This window comes from Musa acuminata, chromosome BXJ3-6 (assembly GCF_036884655.1).
Source record: "Musa acuminata AAA Group cultivar baxijiao chromosome BXJ3-6, Cavendish_Baxijiao_AAA, whole genome shotgun sequence".
Classification (NCBI taxonomy): Eukaryota; Viridiplantae; Streptophyta; class Magnoliopsida; order Zingiberales; family Musaceae; genus Musa; species Musa acuminata.
In genome coordinates this window covers 32,437,270-32,452,179 of record NC_088354.1, presented here as the reverse complement: position 1 = coordinate 32,452,179, position 14,910 = coordinate 32,437,270, and the positions used below count along the sequence as shown (strand labels likewise).

At 35.7% G+C, this 14,910-nt stretch overlaps 2 protein-coding genes across 3 annotated transcripts; one reads left to right on the top strand and one right to left on the bottom strand.

Annotated features, from left to right (window-relative positions):
- Window positions 1–409: 409 nt before the first annotated feature.
- LOC103989019 (arabinosyltransferase RRA2) lies at window positions 410–4,360 on the bottom strand. Its single transcript, XM_009407748.3, has 2 exons — window positions 4,089–4,360; window positions 410–1,854 (listed from the first exon to the last, which is right to left on the bottom strand). Exons 1-2 carry the CDS (start codon window positions 4,278–4,280, stop codon window positions 739–741), a joined length of 1,308 nt encoding a protein of 435 aa, XP_009406023.2. The 5' UTR covers window positions 4,281–4,360; the 3' UTR covers window positions 410–738.
- A 6,294-nt stretch (window positions 4,361–10,654) lies between these two features.
- LOC103989018 (UPF0496 protein 1) lies at window positions 10,655–13,905 on the top strand. Of its 2 annotated transcripts, XM_009407747.3 has the most exons (3): window positions 10,655–11,021; window positions 11,142–12,361; window positions 13,506–13,905. In XM_009407747.3, exon 2 carries the CDS (start codon window positions 11,152–11,154, stop codon window positions 12,334–12,336), a length of 1,185 nt encoding a protein of 394 aa, XP_009406022.2. In that variant the 5' UTR covers window positions 10,655–11,021; window positions 11,142–11,151; the 3' UTR covers window positions 12,337–12,361; window positions 13,506–13,905. The 2 variants fall into 2 exon arrangements, with proteins under 2 accessions (XP_009406022.2, XP_009406021.2); XM_009407746.3 differs by having other exon boundaries at window positions 10,655–12,361.
- The last annotated feature ends 1,005 nt before the right edge of the window (window positions 13,906–14,910 follow it).

The following is a 14,910-nucleotide window of genomic DNA, read 5'->3' as shown; positions in this document are numbered from 1 at the left end:
TTATTAGTCTCCTGATGTCTTTTCAGATGTTAGATGTGACGAAGCCATGTTGCCAATTCTTGTTTGGTACATCAATCTCCTTAATTTCCATAGCAAGCCATGTACACACATTATAATCATTGCAAGAAGCCAAAGATGACCATTTCGGGAACTCGGGGAAAAAAGACACTGGAAAGTTCTTTAAATCCATATGAGCTTTAAATAAAAGACAAAACAGAAATCTCAAAGTTTTAGTTAATATTTAAAATATGCAAGAATTAAACTTCAGTTATATACTGTAACTTATGGAAGTTACAGCATCTTGAATCAATTGGAGATCAATCATGCAGCACTGTGAGTCAATATTGGCATCATGGATCAAGTAGGGTGTCCTACAATAATACCAGAAGATAGAACTGCAGGCCACAAGTTTCAGATAAGTGTATCAATCTACAACATTGGATCAACCAAAAAAGTTACAAGCTCCAGACCCCCTCAAAAAGTGTAGTGTTTCACTCACGAGGTAGGAATTTAGGTGAAAGCATCCAAGTTGGAAGTGTTCCATGGAAACCTCGGGAAAAAAAAAAAAAACGCTGACATAGAACTCTTCAAACAAGAGAACATATCAAGAAATAGCTAGTTCGTATAGTATACTAGGAGCACAACTTACACCACACCAAGTTGTGTCCTAAAAGAAACTAACCCATGAATCTTAGAAATTGCAGTTTGCCAGGGACAATATTGCAAGAAGAAGATTGACTAGTACCGTGAACCATCAGGAAAAGGGTCTAGCGCATCTTGCTTCCCGTTCACAAAGAAGTCGACAACAGCTTTCATTCTAGCAAACTTTTCTGGATGGTAATTCACGTGAACGATCACAGGTTTTAACCGGCGTAAATGGGCATCTTTTCTCACGGTCTTAAAGAGAACCTTGCTGTTCATAAAGAGATACATGTCCATGGTCCTCTTGGAAGCATGAAGGCCCTCATACCCTGGATGTGAAGGAAAAAAGAGCTCTTCGTTAAAAACTGCTTGGTCCCATGACTTCTGTCGTGCCAACCGGTCCGCCACACGATCCAAAAGCTCAATAGAGGGAAACGTGGGTCTTATGTAGAAAAATCCAGAGTTATAAACCCAGATCCGCATTGTATGAGCATATCTTGCCCAACCCATCGAAGGCTCATCAAAGACATCATCATAACCATAGGCTGTCATGTTATTGTGACCGTCACTCATTGACTCCACATCAGAATCTCTGTAGAGATGATCGAATGGGTTCTGCAAGTAGATTATATCGACATCTGAAAGAAGAACACTGTACCCAAGCTGTAAAAATTCTCTCAAGATGCGGAATTTCAATCCAGAGACAGCATGATTTCCACCACTCCTTCCAATGCTATCAATACCTTCATCAGGATTTCTTCGATAAACAGGAACTTTGCTTGAGTTGCAAAATCTTTCTATCTCATCATCCAAAGCTACTACTAGATAGTTGGGTATACCCACTCTTTGAATATTCTGGAACCACAACTCCAACATATCCTTGACATTGGAATTTGCTAGTGCAACTATAAGCTCCTTCCTAACAGCTACCTTTTCCAGAATCTTTGCCAACCTAGGGTTCACAGATTCATCAGGAACTACAGTTGGATTTGTTCTCAGGGACTTGACAGTACCAAAAGGGCCAGCTTTACGCCGCTCTCCTAGAGCTACGAACTGGTTCTGAGCCTGATCTTTACCCTGCTCAGCCAATTTAAGTTTTGTCGTCAGCTCCATGACCTGTTTCTTCAAATCTTCATTCTTCTGTGAGAGCGATGCCAACTCAGATTTCAACACGTTTGTCCTCTCAGATGTTTCACATTTTGCTGAGTTACCCTAGACAAATAAAAGGAAAATAACATAGGTATACAATACAAGTAGTGATCAATCTAAACTGCCCCAACAGGATGACAATAGAATAAATCCTTTGCTCATAGCTTTGTTTGAATTTGGAAAGTCAAAACTTATCTCATTTTGTTGTTTACATGATAAAACCACCAATCTTTGTTTTATAATCTATTGCTTGGAACCACTGGCTCAATCTTAAAATATCTACACAACTGAACTTGGTCATGAAAAGAAAAAAAAATGATAGACTACATCAGAGTTTATAATTAGATACTGATGATGGAGAAGAATAGAGCAGATAATCTAAACAGATATAAGATAGGAAAATCCAACAAAGCCCAGCAACCCTGTATGATGGATGAAATGCTAAAATGGTAATAAATTCAAGTTCAAACATCAGTAATTGTTTGATTAGGTAAAAGAATCAAGCTGTACTTTTCCCAAAATGTGCCTAAAATTTGGTGATTTAAGCTTCAGTTATCAGAAGTACCTATGAGCATCATGTTGGGTTATAGACTTTTCCATGTTCTAAACACAGAAAGGCCTGCAATTTGTGGTCAGGTTGGTGACGTGGAAAACAAACACGAAATGAAATCATCAAGTCCCATTGTTGATGTTTGAATTAAAATAATAAAATTCTCATTCCAATGACAGAGCGGAATCAAAATAAGGTTTAAAGCCTGGATCTCACGTCTGACTCTCCCTCAAGAATAAATTGTGATTCCTAGAGATAATATTCATTTGACCTTTACATCTTCTTTCTCACTAAAAGAATATTAACTAACTAAGTAAACACTAAGGCGCAACATATAACATAAAAAATAATATTAATGAAATATGAACATAAAAAATTCTATTATTATATTAAAATAAAATAATATGTAACAAAATAAGATTAAAAAATTATATCGCATAAAAATATTTTAAATTAATCAATTATGTTATTTATTAGATCCAACTTTAATCGTGATTCTTATTTTGAAATTCAAGCACAGAAGATGTAAAAGGATATGATCATTCTGATTCTAGTGTTTCCAATTCCAATTCTAGTGAAATTCAATACCAATCCTGATTTCAGTTCAAATTCCAGTTTCAGCATCGAACCTAACACCTCCTTAAGGCTGTACAAAAATTTGAAGACCTTGGTTACACCATATATTACTGCTAGCTAAATGTTTTCCAGGAACAATAATGAAACTTATAAGTGCCAACCAATCCATCAGGAAAGAAGATAATGATGAGAGCATCACCTTCACGTACAAAGGATATACACTGTAACCACAAGTAGACATGAACTCGTTGAGGAATTAGGAAGTTTTAGCTCCTGACTACATATAGTATCACTCCAAAGTGTGCTTTGGGCCACAGGGTCAACATGCACTCTCTGTGCATGTTTCTACCAGATAATCCCCAATGTCTCTCACTTCTCAACCCCATTAAGTCGTACCCTAAATAGACAAGTAAGATGTATAATGACAAGACTGAGATAAGAAAAATAATTTTGATGATTAAAAATCAGAAATCAAAACTATATTAAATAGCTTGAAAGCATGCTTCGGTCACAAGATTGATCATTATCAAGAAGATCATTTTGAAGTATATAAAACGAGTCTCAGATAAAAGAAACAACTTTGTTGCCAAAAAAAATAGTTGCAAAACCAAAACAAAATATAGGAAGATTGATATTTATCAAAAAGATCCTTTTAAACTTCCAAATTCCCACCTGAAGGATAATAACGTCAAAGTTCACTAATACTCTGATGTACTGTACACAACAAAGACTTCTGTGCCTAGCTTCAGAGAAAACTAAAAAAAGAAAAAAAGATTGGCCTAATCACACATTGTAAACAAACAATAGAAAACTAACAAGATAACCCTCTCAGTAATATCTAGATGCGGAAAAAAGAAAGTAGAAGCATAATTTGAGCCAAAGAATACCAAAATCTCTTCTTCCCTCTTTAAAAATAAAAAGAAAACCAAATCAAATGTAGCACATTAAAAAAATCATTCAGATTTGTGAGTGGTTCCTTGTGATCCACATAGAACAAAGTAGTAAATAAATTATGTCGACGCGGCTCGCTTTCTTGCCAATATTGCAAAATCTTCAACTTTCTTTTGCGACCGTTCTCAGGATCTCATCTCTTAAGTTGGTTTCTCGTCAAAGATCTATCTTTACACTGGAAACCCAACATAACAAACGAGAGAGGGTCGAATCGCCATACCAGACTCCAATCAGCGGCCGAATCCTGGCCGTGGGAAGGCAAGGTCGAGAAAGAACGAAAGAGGCCGTCCGGGTAGAGGAAGGCGCAGACGCAGCCAAGGAGGACGCCGACGGCGACGGCCATGGCGATTCGGGATCCGCGAGAGGGCGATCCATTGGATCGCGCCAGGAGGCCATCCCGCCGCCCCGCCATCCTCTATGAAACCGCCGATCTGGAGAAGCAGAGTAAGCGTAGGCGACAGGACGAGGGCGAGATAAAGAGCCAGAAAAAAGAGATGCATTTATTTATGTTGTAGTAATGAGACGTTACGGTGGAAGAGAAATGGAGAAGAAAAACAGTAAAGAAAAAAAAATAGTAAAAGTAAAAAAATGTGGAATGACAGAGACAAGCAATTAACATTCTAAAAATCTAAATTATGTATTATTAAGTATTTTATATATAAAAAAGTTTAGGTTGCTCAAAAAGATTAAAAAAAAAAATTCATAAAAGGATTAAATGAAAGATAAACATTTGATATAATACGGATATGTCCTAATGAGGGAAGACATTTGATGTTACAATAAAAATACATAAAATTAATGATATGAGGGAACTTTATCAGAAAATATAAATAAATTAAATACTGGTAACTTAAATAATAAATGATTTTTAATGGAACTCAATAACAACAAGATATTTATGTAGTCAATTCCACGTATTATTATTATTATTATTATTATTATTATATATAATTTAAAGTTACATAGTGTTGTTGGAGAAAAAACATAAAAAGGCATTTGTAGTGAGTACATTTGAATAATACTCTGTGGAAAAGAAACTTTGTTTATGATTTCACCAAAATTACAGCTTAATGTGATGATTTATATTTCCTTTCTAGTAAAAGAAAAAGTATATCAACAAAATCAATTTAGAGTTTGATAATTTCTTTGCTTTTACTTTAAACAATGATGAATGGTGGTTAGCTTATTGTTGCGTAGCAATAGGGTTTCAGTTTCAGTCAAATGTAAGAAAGAATTATAGGTAGCATAATGTAAAGAAAAGAAAAGATAATCAAATGGTCATGTAAAATATAATTATCACAAAAAGAAGAGTAGAATCTGTAATAAAAATTTTAGATAAGATTTAAACTAATTAAAACTAGGTTTAAAGGTTAATAAGCATGGGGGAGGATAGAGAGCAACTTTCAATACAACTGTATCGATGGTATCGAAGCTCAGATAATTTAATTTTAGTTAATAATATGAGAAATTTAACATGTAAATATTTGAATGATATTATTTTTATGATATTATTCATATATTTTGTATTTTAGTATTATTACTAAAAATTATTAAGTGTGACAGGTTGGATTTTGAAGTGTGAGAAGACGAGACCACTCCCACTATACCTTCATAATAGATAGTAAATCAAGAAAAGAAATTAGAGTAAGGTAATCATTTCTTGCTATTCTCTCTCAGGAGATAATAAGAAATGTCGTGTTCATAGCCTTAAATTTTTCTGATTGTACTTTACCTGTGGTTTTCTAATATATATTTTTCTCGGAGATCAACAAATGTATGAGATTGTCTCCGACAAGTTTGGTGAAGGAGACTTCTTATCCTCTTCTCTTGCTTCTTTGCTAGTGTTGCTACTTCTCATACTTCTTTCCATACTGATTTGCTTGCCAAAACCTAAACGAACTCCAACTAGCTGAAAGAAACCTCAATATACACACCCTATATAGAACATATGGCTATTTCTAAAACAAGTGGAACTGAGACTTCAATAGTCTTGATGTAATCAATAATGTCTGGTGGAGTCATCTCAAGCTATTTGTTTCATTTCTATTTCAAATGAATAGTAAGGTTTACATGTTCCTATTTATTGATTACATGATGAGGACCTTTTTGTCAAGATGTTCATCATACTCAAAGATGGGGGTATGAATTAGTTTAATAATCTTCTTAATCAATTCTAAAATTTGATCCATAAATTAATATATTTCAAAATTTTGATCGATGAAAATAGCGTTACAAATAAAGAGAATAAAACTAAGTAATAAATAAAAGATGAATAAAAATAGATAAAATAATTTATAGTGGTTCAATTTTTTCGACGTATTTCTACTCCTAATTCCTCTTTCCTTGAGGCTATTAATTTTTACTATTGATTTTTTTTCTAAAACATGAAGATAAATTACCTTTGTTATAACTTTTTTCTTTTTCAAACTTAGGAAATATCTTTCACACTCTATTTTTACAAAAGATCTCTCACCTCTTATAACTTAGAATTTTAACCAAACTCAAGATAAGGCGGAGACTCAAACTATACTCAAAATAAGAGTTTACAATACTTCACTGACTCATGAATAGATGCTCCATCAACTAAGCCTAAGTGAAATATTTATATGCCCAAAAGACTTCAAGAATAGAACTAAAAATTTAAATCTTTAAAATTTTGAGATATGAATAGTACTATCGTCGGTACTTGGAGATGCTACCATCGTAACTATATTATAAATTTATACTCTAACTGTACTAGTACTAACCTAGGTGGTACTATCATCAGCCTAAGTAGTACCATCACGACATAGGTAGTGTCACTGTCAAAAAGGTGGATCAAGCATAAACAATGCTTGTCGATTAACTCAAGTGATACTACTATTAGGGCCCTGATGGTACCATCGTCAAAGCCTAGTTTCGTCCACCAATTTTACCTTTTAATAGGCCCAATTTAGCCCGATTCAAGCCTAATGGCTTTCTTGATAAGTTAATATTTTTCAACCCAATACCAACTCAAATTGACTCATAATGACCTTGATTAAGATTTTGATAAATCAATTACACATTTGGCATATTTACAAAGCTTTTAGCATATTATACGTTATCCCAATATGTAATCAAATCTTTGATAGTTCATTTGAACTTCCGATATATCATTTCTTTTTCCTTTGGTATATCACTCATTTCATCAGCATGTCGATTTTCCCATGACATCCAATCTTCTGATATAATATCTGATCCTTTTGGCACGTCAACCATTCTTTTAACTCGACGCTCAATTTTTGACATGATAATTTCGTGACATAACGGTCAACTCTCTTACTCAACAATTGGCCCTTCGGTGGTCCTAGTTTGTGATCAAAATATTTCCCACGTCACTAATCTTAAAAGTATATTAGTCCAATAAAATCATCAATTAGTTTCATTAGATTCAACAATTTCTCCTATCTTTTATGATATCAACAAATTGATAATAAGGTTTTAATAAAACTATGATGTCTATTTGTCATTTAAAAAAGTTAAATAAGTTGAACTCAAATTATCATATATCTTTTTAAATGCTTATACTAAATTCATGTTGAAAGAAATTTGATCTTGTTGATATTATGATTCAATCATTCAAACCTAAAAATCAATGTTCAATCAAGTTACAAATTACAAGTTATAATATGTGCAATGGCAATCAAAATATAACTATAAATTAACCATTAATGTAAATCAAACTATATAATAATAAAAAAATCATAAATAAGATATCATGATTTTTTTATTCATGCATGAGTCATCTTTTTACAAATGATGACTCATGCATGAATAAAAAAATTCATAATATCTTATTTATGATTTTTTTATTAACAATCTAATATGTAAAAATAATAATTACTTTGATATCATGGTATATAAAGGATCTCAATATTAGGTCATCAAAGATAAGTTGAAATTATGGATACTGACAAGTTGATGGGTCTTAGACCCTCCTTATCTATATGTTACCTGAAAAATATGATGAACTTTCTTCTTACTGCCCAATTCTTACCTAAACTCAAGCACAAATGCTGTCATAATCTAATTTAGCTTAAAAATATCTCAAATTGACTATATAACACTTTGAGCTTTGTTGAATCTCAGATTTTGATTATGAAATAAATTGATAGTATTTATGATTTAATGTACGTTTAAGTGATGTAGGACTAGCTTCGATCAGAAAAGACAAATTGATTAAAGAAGGAGGAATCGGACGTTGGGCCGAAGCAAACATGTCAGAAGATTGGATGTCGGGCCGAAGGATCAGTCGACGTGTCAGCAGAAGGCTTCCGTCCGTGAATTCAGGCATCAGGCCAAGAAGATCGGACATTATGCCAAGGAGATCGGATGTTGCGAGAAGATAACATGTTGATTGGGCAATATGCCGAAGGAGAGGACGATGCACCGAAAGATCAGACGAAGCGCTAGAAGAACTAATGACAAGCCAGATAACATAGGATTCGCTTGTAATCGATTATGTCTATATCGAATTAGTTTATAGTCTAATTGAGTCAGTTTAGAATATAATTAATCTAACTCAATTAGGGATTAACTAGGCTCAAGTTTGGGTTGTGTTGGGCCAAGTGGAAGGCCCAAATAGTGACCCAACAAGTGAAACCGTCATGGCACAATCTCCGAGACTATGTCAAGCGGTGGTACCACCCAAACACTGTCTCCGAGAGATTGTCAAGCAGTGGTACCGCCAGACTAGGCGATGGTACAGCCCCTGTCAGGCGGTGGTACCGCTAGAGCTCGGTCTCTAAGCTTTGTTAAGCGGTGGTACCACCAGACTGAGCAGTGGTACCGCCTAATGTTAAGCTATAGGTGGTGGTACCGCCCGTACCGTAAAATCTCGGGGATTTAAATTTTAGCTCTAAGTTTTGAAGTTATTTAGGGTCTATAAATACCCCAACTATTCCTACATGGAGAAGCAAGTAAAATGAGCAAAACTCTGTGATGCTAAAATTATAAACCCTACTAGAAAGTTGAGTTCGCTTGTCCTAAAGCTTAAAGAGAGTTCTAAGAGAGGTGTGTGAGAGAGTGGATGCCAGTGGCCCATTGAAAGAAGATCATTAGTGGATACCGATGGCCTTGACGGAAGGGGAATCGACGAAGTGGATATAGGTCACGACGACCGAACTATTATAAAATCTTGTTTACATTTTTTTTATATAATATATCTTTACTACAAACCACTTTACTTTCACTACGCTTCCATACGCTTTCAAGTTAAACATATTACCTATACGGGCTTTGTCGGATTTAATCGAAACGAAATTTCAAATTTGATATTTTTATCGCTGCACTAATTCACCTCCCATTTTAGTGTCGACTCGATCCTAACAATCTTGACTTAACAACTTCATCTAGCACAACATCAAAGCATTTGCAGGTCTTTCAATCTTATAGGCTTTCGTCCGAACCTCCGACATATTATTTTACCTTTGACATATCGCCTACTCCGATATGTTTACTTCACTATGGCACTCGATCTTCCAACACGATATATCAATTCTCTTATTCAACGTTTGCCTCTTTGATGATTCGAGTTTATGTTCGAAATATTTTTTATATTATTTATCTCAAAAGCATATTAATCTAATAAGTTAATCAATTAATTTTATTATCAAAACATGAGATTTAATAATTTCTCCATACTTGTATGAATATTTGTGTCCTTTGCATAGTTACCAAAAACTCCAACGCTCACGTTTAGAAAATTTTCGTGTCAATCAGGGAAGCAACATGAACACAGATGAATAAAAGAAAGGAAAATCTTATATATTAGATTTTTTACACGTACAGTCTTTCCCTAACAACTTAAGCTTTTGCTTTTGAATCACTAATAATCCAATCAAAATTTCTGTACCAAAGTAGATTGTGTGTCAGAATTTAATATCGTCCCCTATTTATTTTATTCAGTGCTTAATCAATGTTGGTTCAATATTCTTTTTCCCATTTTTCTATTATTATTAGGGTTCAATTTCACTTACCATGTCTAGCCCAGTTTGCACAAGAAAAGATGACGTTAGAGCTTATGCATATATTGGGTCCTTTCTTATATATATATATATATATATATATATATATATATATATATATATATATATATATATATATATATATATATATATATATATATATATATATATATATATATATATATATATATTCAAGAATAATTGATCAAATTGCGGATCAAGTTTGAAGAATAATTGGTCAAACCACGTGACTAATAGTCAACGATTCTAAGTTATTTCTATCATAAGAAATATTTGTCTCTTTAGCAGATACTTAAAATATGATGGTTGGTTGTACCGAAAGATTAAAACAAATCGGATTTGTGGCCACATGCTAACATAACTACAATATGATGTCGTGTGATTCTTTGTTGCCATTATATCGATAAAGCATTACGGAGGATTACTATGTCCATTCATTGAATACAAACCTTCTTACAAGACCACTGGTTAGTCCAAAGGTCAGAAAAACCCAAGCCTAATAATTCACATTGACCTTGAGGTTTGACTAGGGTGAGTGGGTAGCAAGAGTTTGTCTGAGGTCCAAGAAACCTCAAGTCATTAGTAGTAAAATTAATTAGAGTTCTGCACTAATCCCTTGATAAGATAAGACTTAGTATTAGACTAATCATTATAATGGATGCAAGATTTGTTTTAGCTGACGTCACACCAAATAATAATAATAATAATAATAACAACAACAATAATAATAAATATTGTATTTTTCTTCTCTCTCCCGTAAGGCTTTGCGTTTGCTTACTTCGACTCTTATCTCCCTGCGATCTCCCTTTCGTTGACTCAGTGGCTTCCTTCGCGGAAGCTGCGATTAGTCTTTGAGGGAGAAGAACGAATTGCTCCCCGACAGGCTTCGGTTGCTATTTCTTCTGCGTTCCGATAGCATCCCCATTCTTCCTCTCTCTCTCTCTCTCTCTCTCTCTCTCTCTCTCGCATTCCCTTTTAGACCTCTTTGCTACTTGGACTCGGCCCTCTGTGTTTCCTCCTCTAACCGAGCTGATCCCTTCCGAGCTTCACAAAATTTCAATCTTTTCTGATTTAAGCCCATTAAAAGGCACCCAGCTTGTTCGTTTCTCTTCTTGATCGTTCTGTTGTTGGGTGACTCGGAGAAAGTGAGATTTTGCCATCCGATTCGTCTTTTTTCTCTAATATTTTCCTTTTATTCTGCCAAAATTTTGGATTTTTACTAGCATCTTAGGTGATTTCATCCATAAAAATCCCCCTTTTTTTAGCTCATCCGAAATGGGTGGCCGGTTCAGCCGGAGGCCCACCATGGTGGCGGCCCGCCAGGATAGCGGCAGCGGTGGCGGCGGCGCCCCCTCCGACGCTGGCCAGAACGGTATTCCGTACACGGCGGAGCTGAGCTACTACGAGGCGGCGTGCCGTGAAGACCCTGACCTCTGGTCCTTCGATGCCACGCTACAGCGGCGCACTAGTCACGCCATCTCCACCCTCGCCCTCGGTGTCGAGCTCCGCTCCCTCTCCTTCAACACCCTCAGTGAGGTCACCGGCTGCCTCCTCGACACGAACAAGGAAGTGGTCGATGTCATCCTGGAGTCCAAGAAGGACATCTGGAAGAACCCCGAGCTCTTAGACCTCGCCAACGACTACTTCGAGTGCAGCATCCAGACCCTCGACTACTGTACCGAGCTCGAGAAGTGCCTCAAGAGAGCTCGCGATAGCCATTTGATAATTCACTTCGCTCTCCAGCACTTCGAGAATGAGAACAAGGACAAGGGCGAGATGGAGATCGAAGATGGGAAAAGGAAGTACGCGATGACATTAGAGAAACTGAGACATTTTAAGGCTGCCGGAAATCCATTCACCGAAGAATTCTCTCAGGTGTTCCAATCTGTTTACAGGCAGCAGCAGCTAATGCTGGAGAAGCTGCTGCTGAGAAAGAAGAAGCTCGACAAGAAGCTGAGATCCATCAATGCATGGAGGAAGGTGTCGAACATAATCTTTGTGTCTGCTCTCGCAGCTGTCGTTATATGCTCTGTTGTAGCGGCTGCTGTAGCTGCGCCACCCGTTGCAGCTGCCTTGGCTGCTGCATGCACCATTCCGATCGGTTCGGCTGGAAAGTGGATCAACTCACTGTTAAAGAACTACCAGAATGCTTTGGGAGAAGAGAGGGACCTTCTTTCTTCAATGCAATTTGGCACCTGCATTGCTCTGAAAGATTTGGATACCATAAGGGTGATGGTTGATAATCTGGAAATTCATTTCAATTCGCTGTCGGAAGATGCAGATTTTGCCCTCAAGGATGTGGAGGCAATGAAGTTTGCAATCGAGGAAATTAAGAGGAAGTTGGAGCAGTTTACGACGAGCATCGAGAATTTGGGAGTGCAAGTTGATCGGTGCAGCAGGGATATAAGGAAAACCAGGACAGTGGTTTTGCAAAGGATCATGAAGCACCCAATTAAGTGAGGAAAACAAAAAAAAGAACAACTTGGTAAGGCACAATAACTGCTTTAATTTTCTTCACTCGTTTACTTGGCCTGTTTGATTGATTGTAGAAATTTGATAACTTCCTCGATCATTACAATCTGCAGCCATAAACATGTTGAACTAATGTCTCTTCTTATGATGACATGAAGGGGTAAGGGGGGGATCAGATTTCTGTGTCATGCCCACTGTCCACTTATTTTAGCTTTATTTGGAACTCTACAAAGGATTTCATTCTTGCCATGAAAAGAATTGATTTTACAGTAGGGTGTATTAAACATTTTAACCCAAATTATATTGAGTTGCTGTCTACCTTATATTGAGACTTTAAATTCAATCAAAATCTTGAAAGCTCTCAGATTTCACCCGATCCAATCTACGCTACTTCATAATTTGGGGAGCCATCCTCAATGTCGAGACTTCAATTTCCTTCATTGACATCAGCATGAGTTTAAACTCTAGATGCAACTGGAAAGTCTACTTGATTTGTTGCAATATATAAGCATGGTTTCCATGCAGAATGTAGTTGTTATGTATGCTATTGCAATTGCATAAGCAACTCCTTTTACGATCTTGCTTGATAGCTCAGTAATTGAGGACCCTACTGCCTTGCTATATGAGACTTGAAGAAAACTTGGAATTTGCATCCAAGGTTTTCTCTTTGGTAAATTATCAATCTCATTTGATGACTAATGAGACTCCTCTTACTCAGTAAATCAAGGTCTGTGATAAAGGAACATGGGTCTGAGTAAAAATATATTTGTCTAGTCAATAGATCATTTGCCTAATGATCCTCACTACATAATTAAAACCTTAATTTAAACTAACTCTGGGTTTTCGTTCAGTATGGCAGTCCCCTACAACTAGAGACTTTACAAACAGTCAAAGACTAGTTCTTAGAGGCCTATGTCTTTGTCCAGAACTTGATGTCTGTCTACAATTACAGAACATGCTGTTGTAGAGAACTCGTGTGTCTGTGTGTGTATATATATTCCAACTTCTAAGATCACCACATCATATTCTTCTGATTTGTGGCTTTGCAGTGGTAGATGCCGTTACTGATCAGGTAAAACTAAACCGTTAATTAATTTTCTTATATTGTTTAATTCATTGTGTGCTTGCTTAATAATATGAGAAAATCTCCATTGCAGTGATGGCATTCACTTCTCCTGCACAAGGAGCAAGATAGTGGTTAGAAGAGATTGTTAAGGTGATAAGAGATTGTTGCTGACAGAGTTAGGGAAGGAGTCATCTTACGACATTGTTGCTGCCGACGAATGTCTATGATCGATCTTCTTTTCACCAGGAAATCCAGTGGGACTAAAAAGACCACAAACCTTATCGACAACGAAGGCATCCATCCAGCATAACATCCTGAGTGATAGAAGGTCTAAATTTAGGATCTCAGCAGATCGATCGACGCTATGTGAAATTAAATGTGTTTATCACCTTGTAAAATAACAAACCAGCATAGTCTGAACTACAATAAAAATAGTACCCAAATGCCAAAGACAATATATTCAAATAGGATTTTTCCAATCAATTATTTTACATCTTAGGATGACCCTAAGTTCTTATCAGTAACTAATTTGTTGTGATTTATAATAGAAAAACAGAAGTGAGCAAGGAAAAAGAGATTAATAGATATAACTTGGAGAGATCGAGAGAGAGAGAGGGAAGAGTTACTTTGGGGTTCGGCATCTATGATTTAGAGGAGAAGCTTAAGCGACTTGGTAACAATCCTTCACACATTTTAGGGAAGGCTGTAATGGTTCCTCCTGCTATCTATTATGCATGGGTGGCTGAAAGAAACACCAGTCTTCTATGAAAAGAGAGAATTTGGTCGTATGATCTTTGGGATCAAGATCAATAAATTTGCATATAAATATACACATACTAATGTTTTGTTTTATGATGATGATAAGCACTTGGCTTTTCACTCGATCTTTTGTATTATATAAAGGTATATCTTGAGATTTAGTGTTCGAATATCAAATTTCATGTGGAAGTATATGTTCTTTTTATACCTTTATATAATGCAAACATAATATTGTTAGACGATACGCATGTGTTAGGCGAGCGATACACATCCTACCTTCTTATGTCAGATTATAAATACATATAATATAGAGAACATAAATGGATATGAAATTGAAAAGAAAAAAATGATACAAATAATAAACAGCTTCTCACAATATTGTTTGAATAGTCCCAATCAATCATCAAAACAAAGATAATGAAACCGCTTAGTGTGCCGAGCTACTTATAGAAAAAGGTTGCTAAGATGTAATAAGCATATTGTTCGAATAGTCTCAATCAATCATCAAAACAACGATAATGAAACCACTAGTGTAAGATTGCTACGATTAGTAAGTATAATCAATAAAAGTGAATCATAAACTTTAATTTTCTTGTGGTACGAGTGAACTAATCATTTAGTAATATAGCATCAAATTACTAAATGTGCGACAAATAGGTTGGATCTCTTTCATCTACAGTGAATCTGATTTCTCACTCTTTCTCATGTACTCATGATGACATCAATAGAAATGAAGA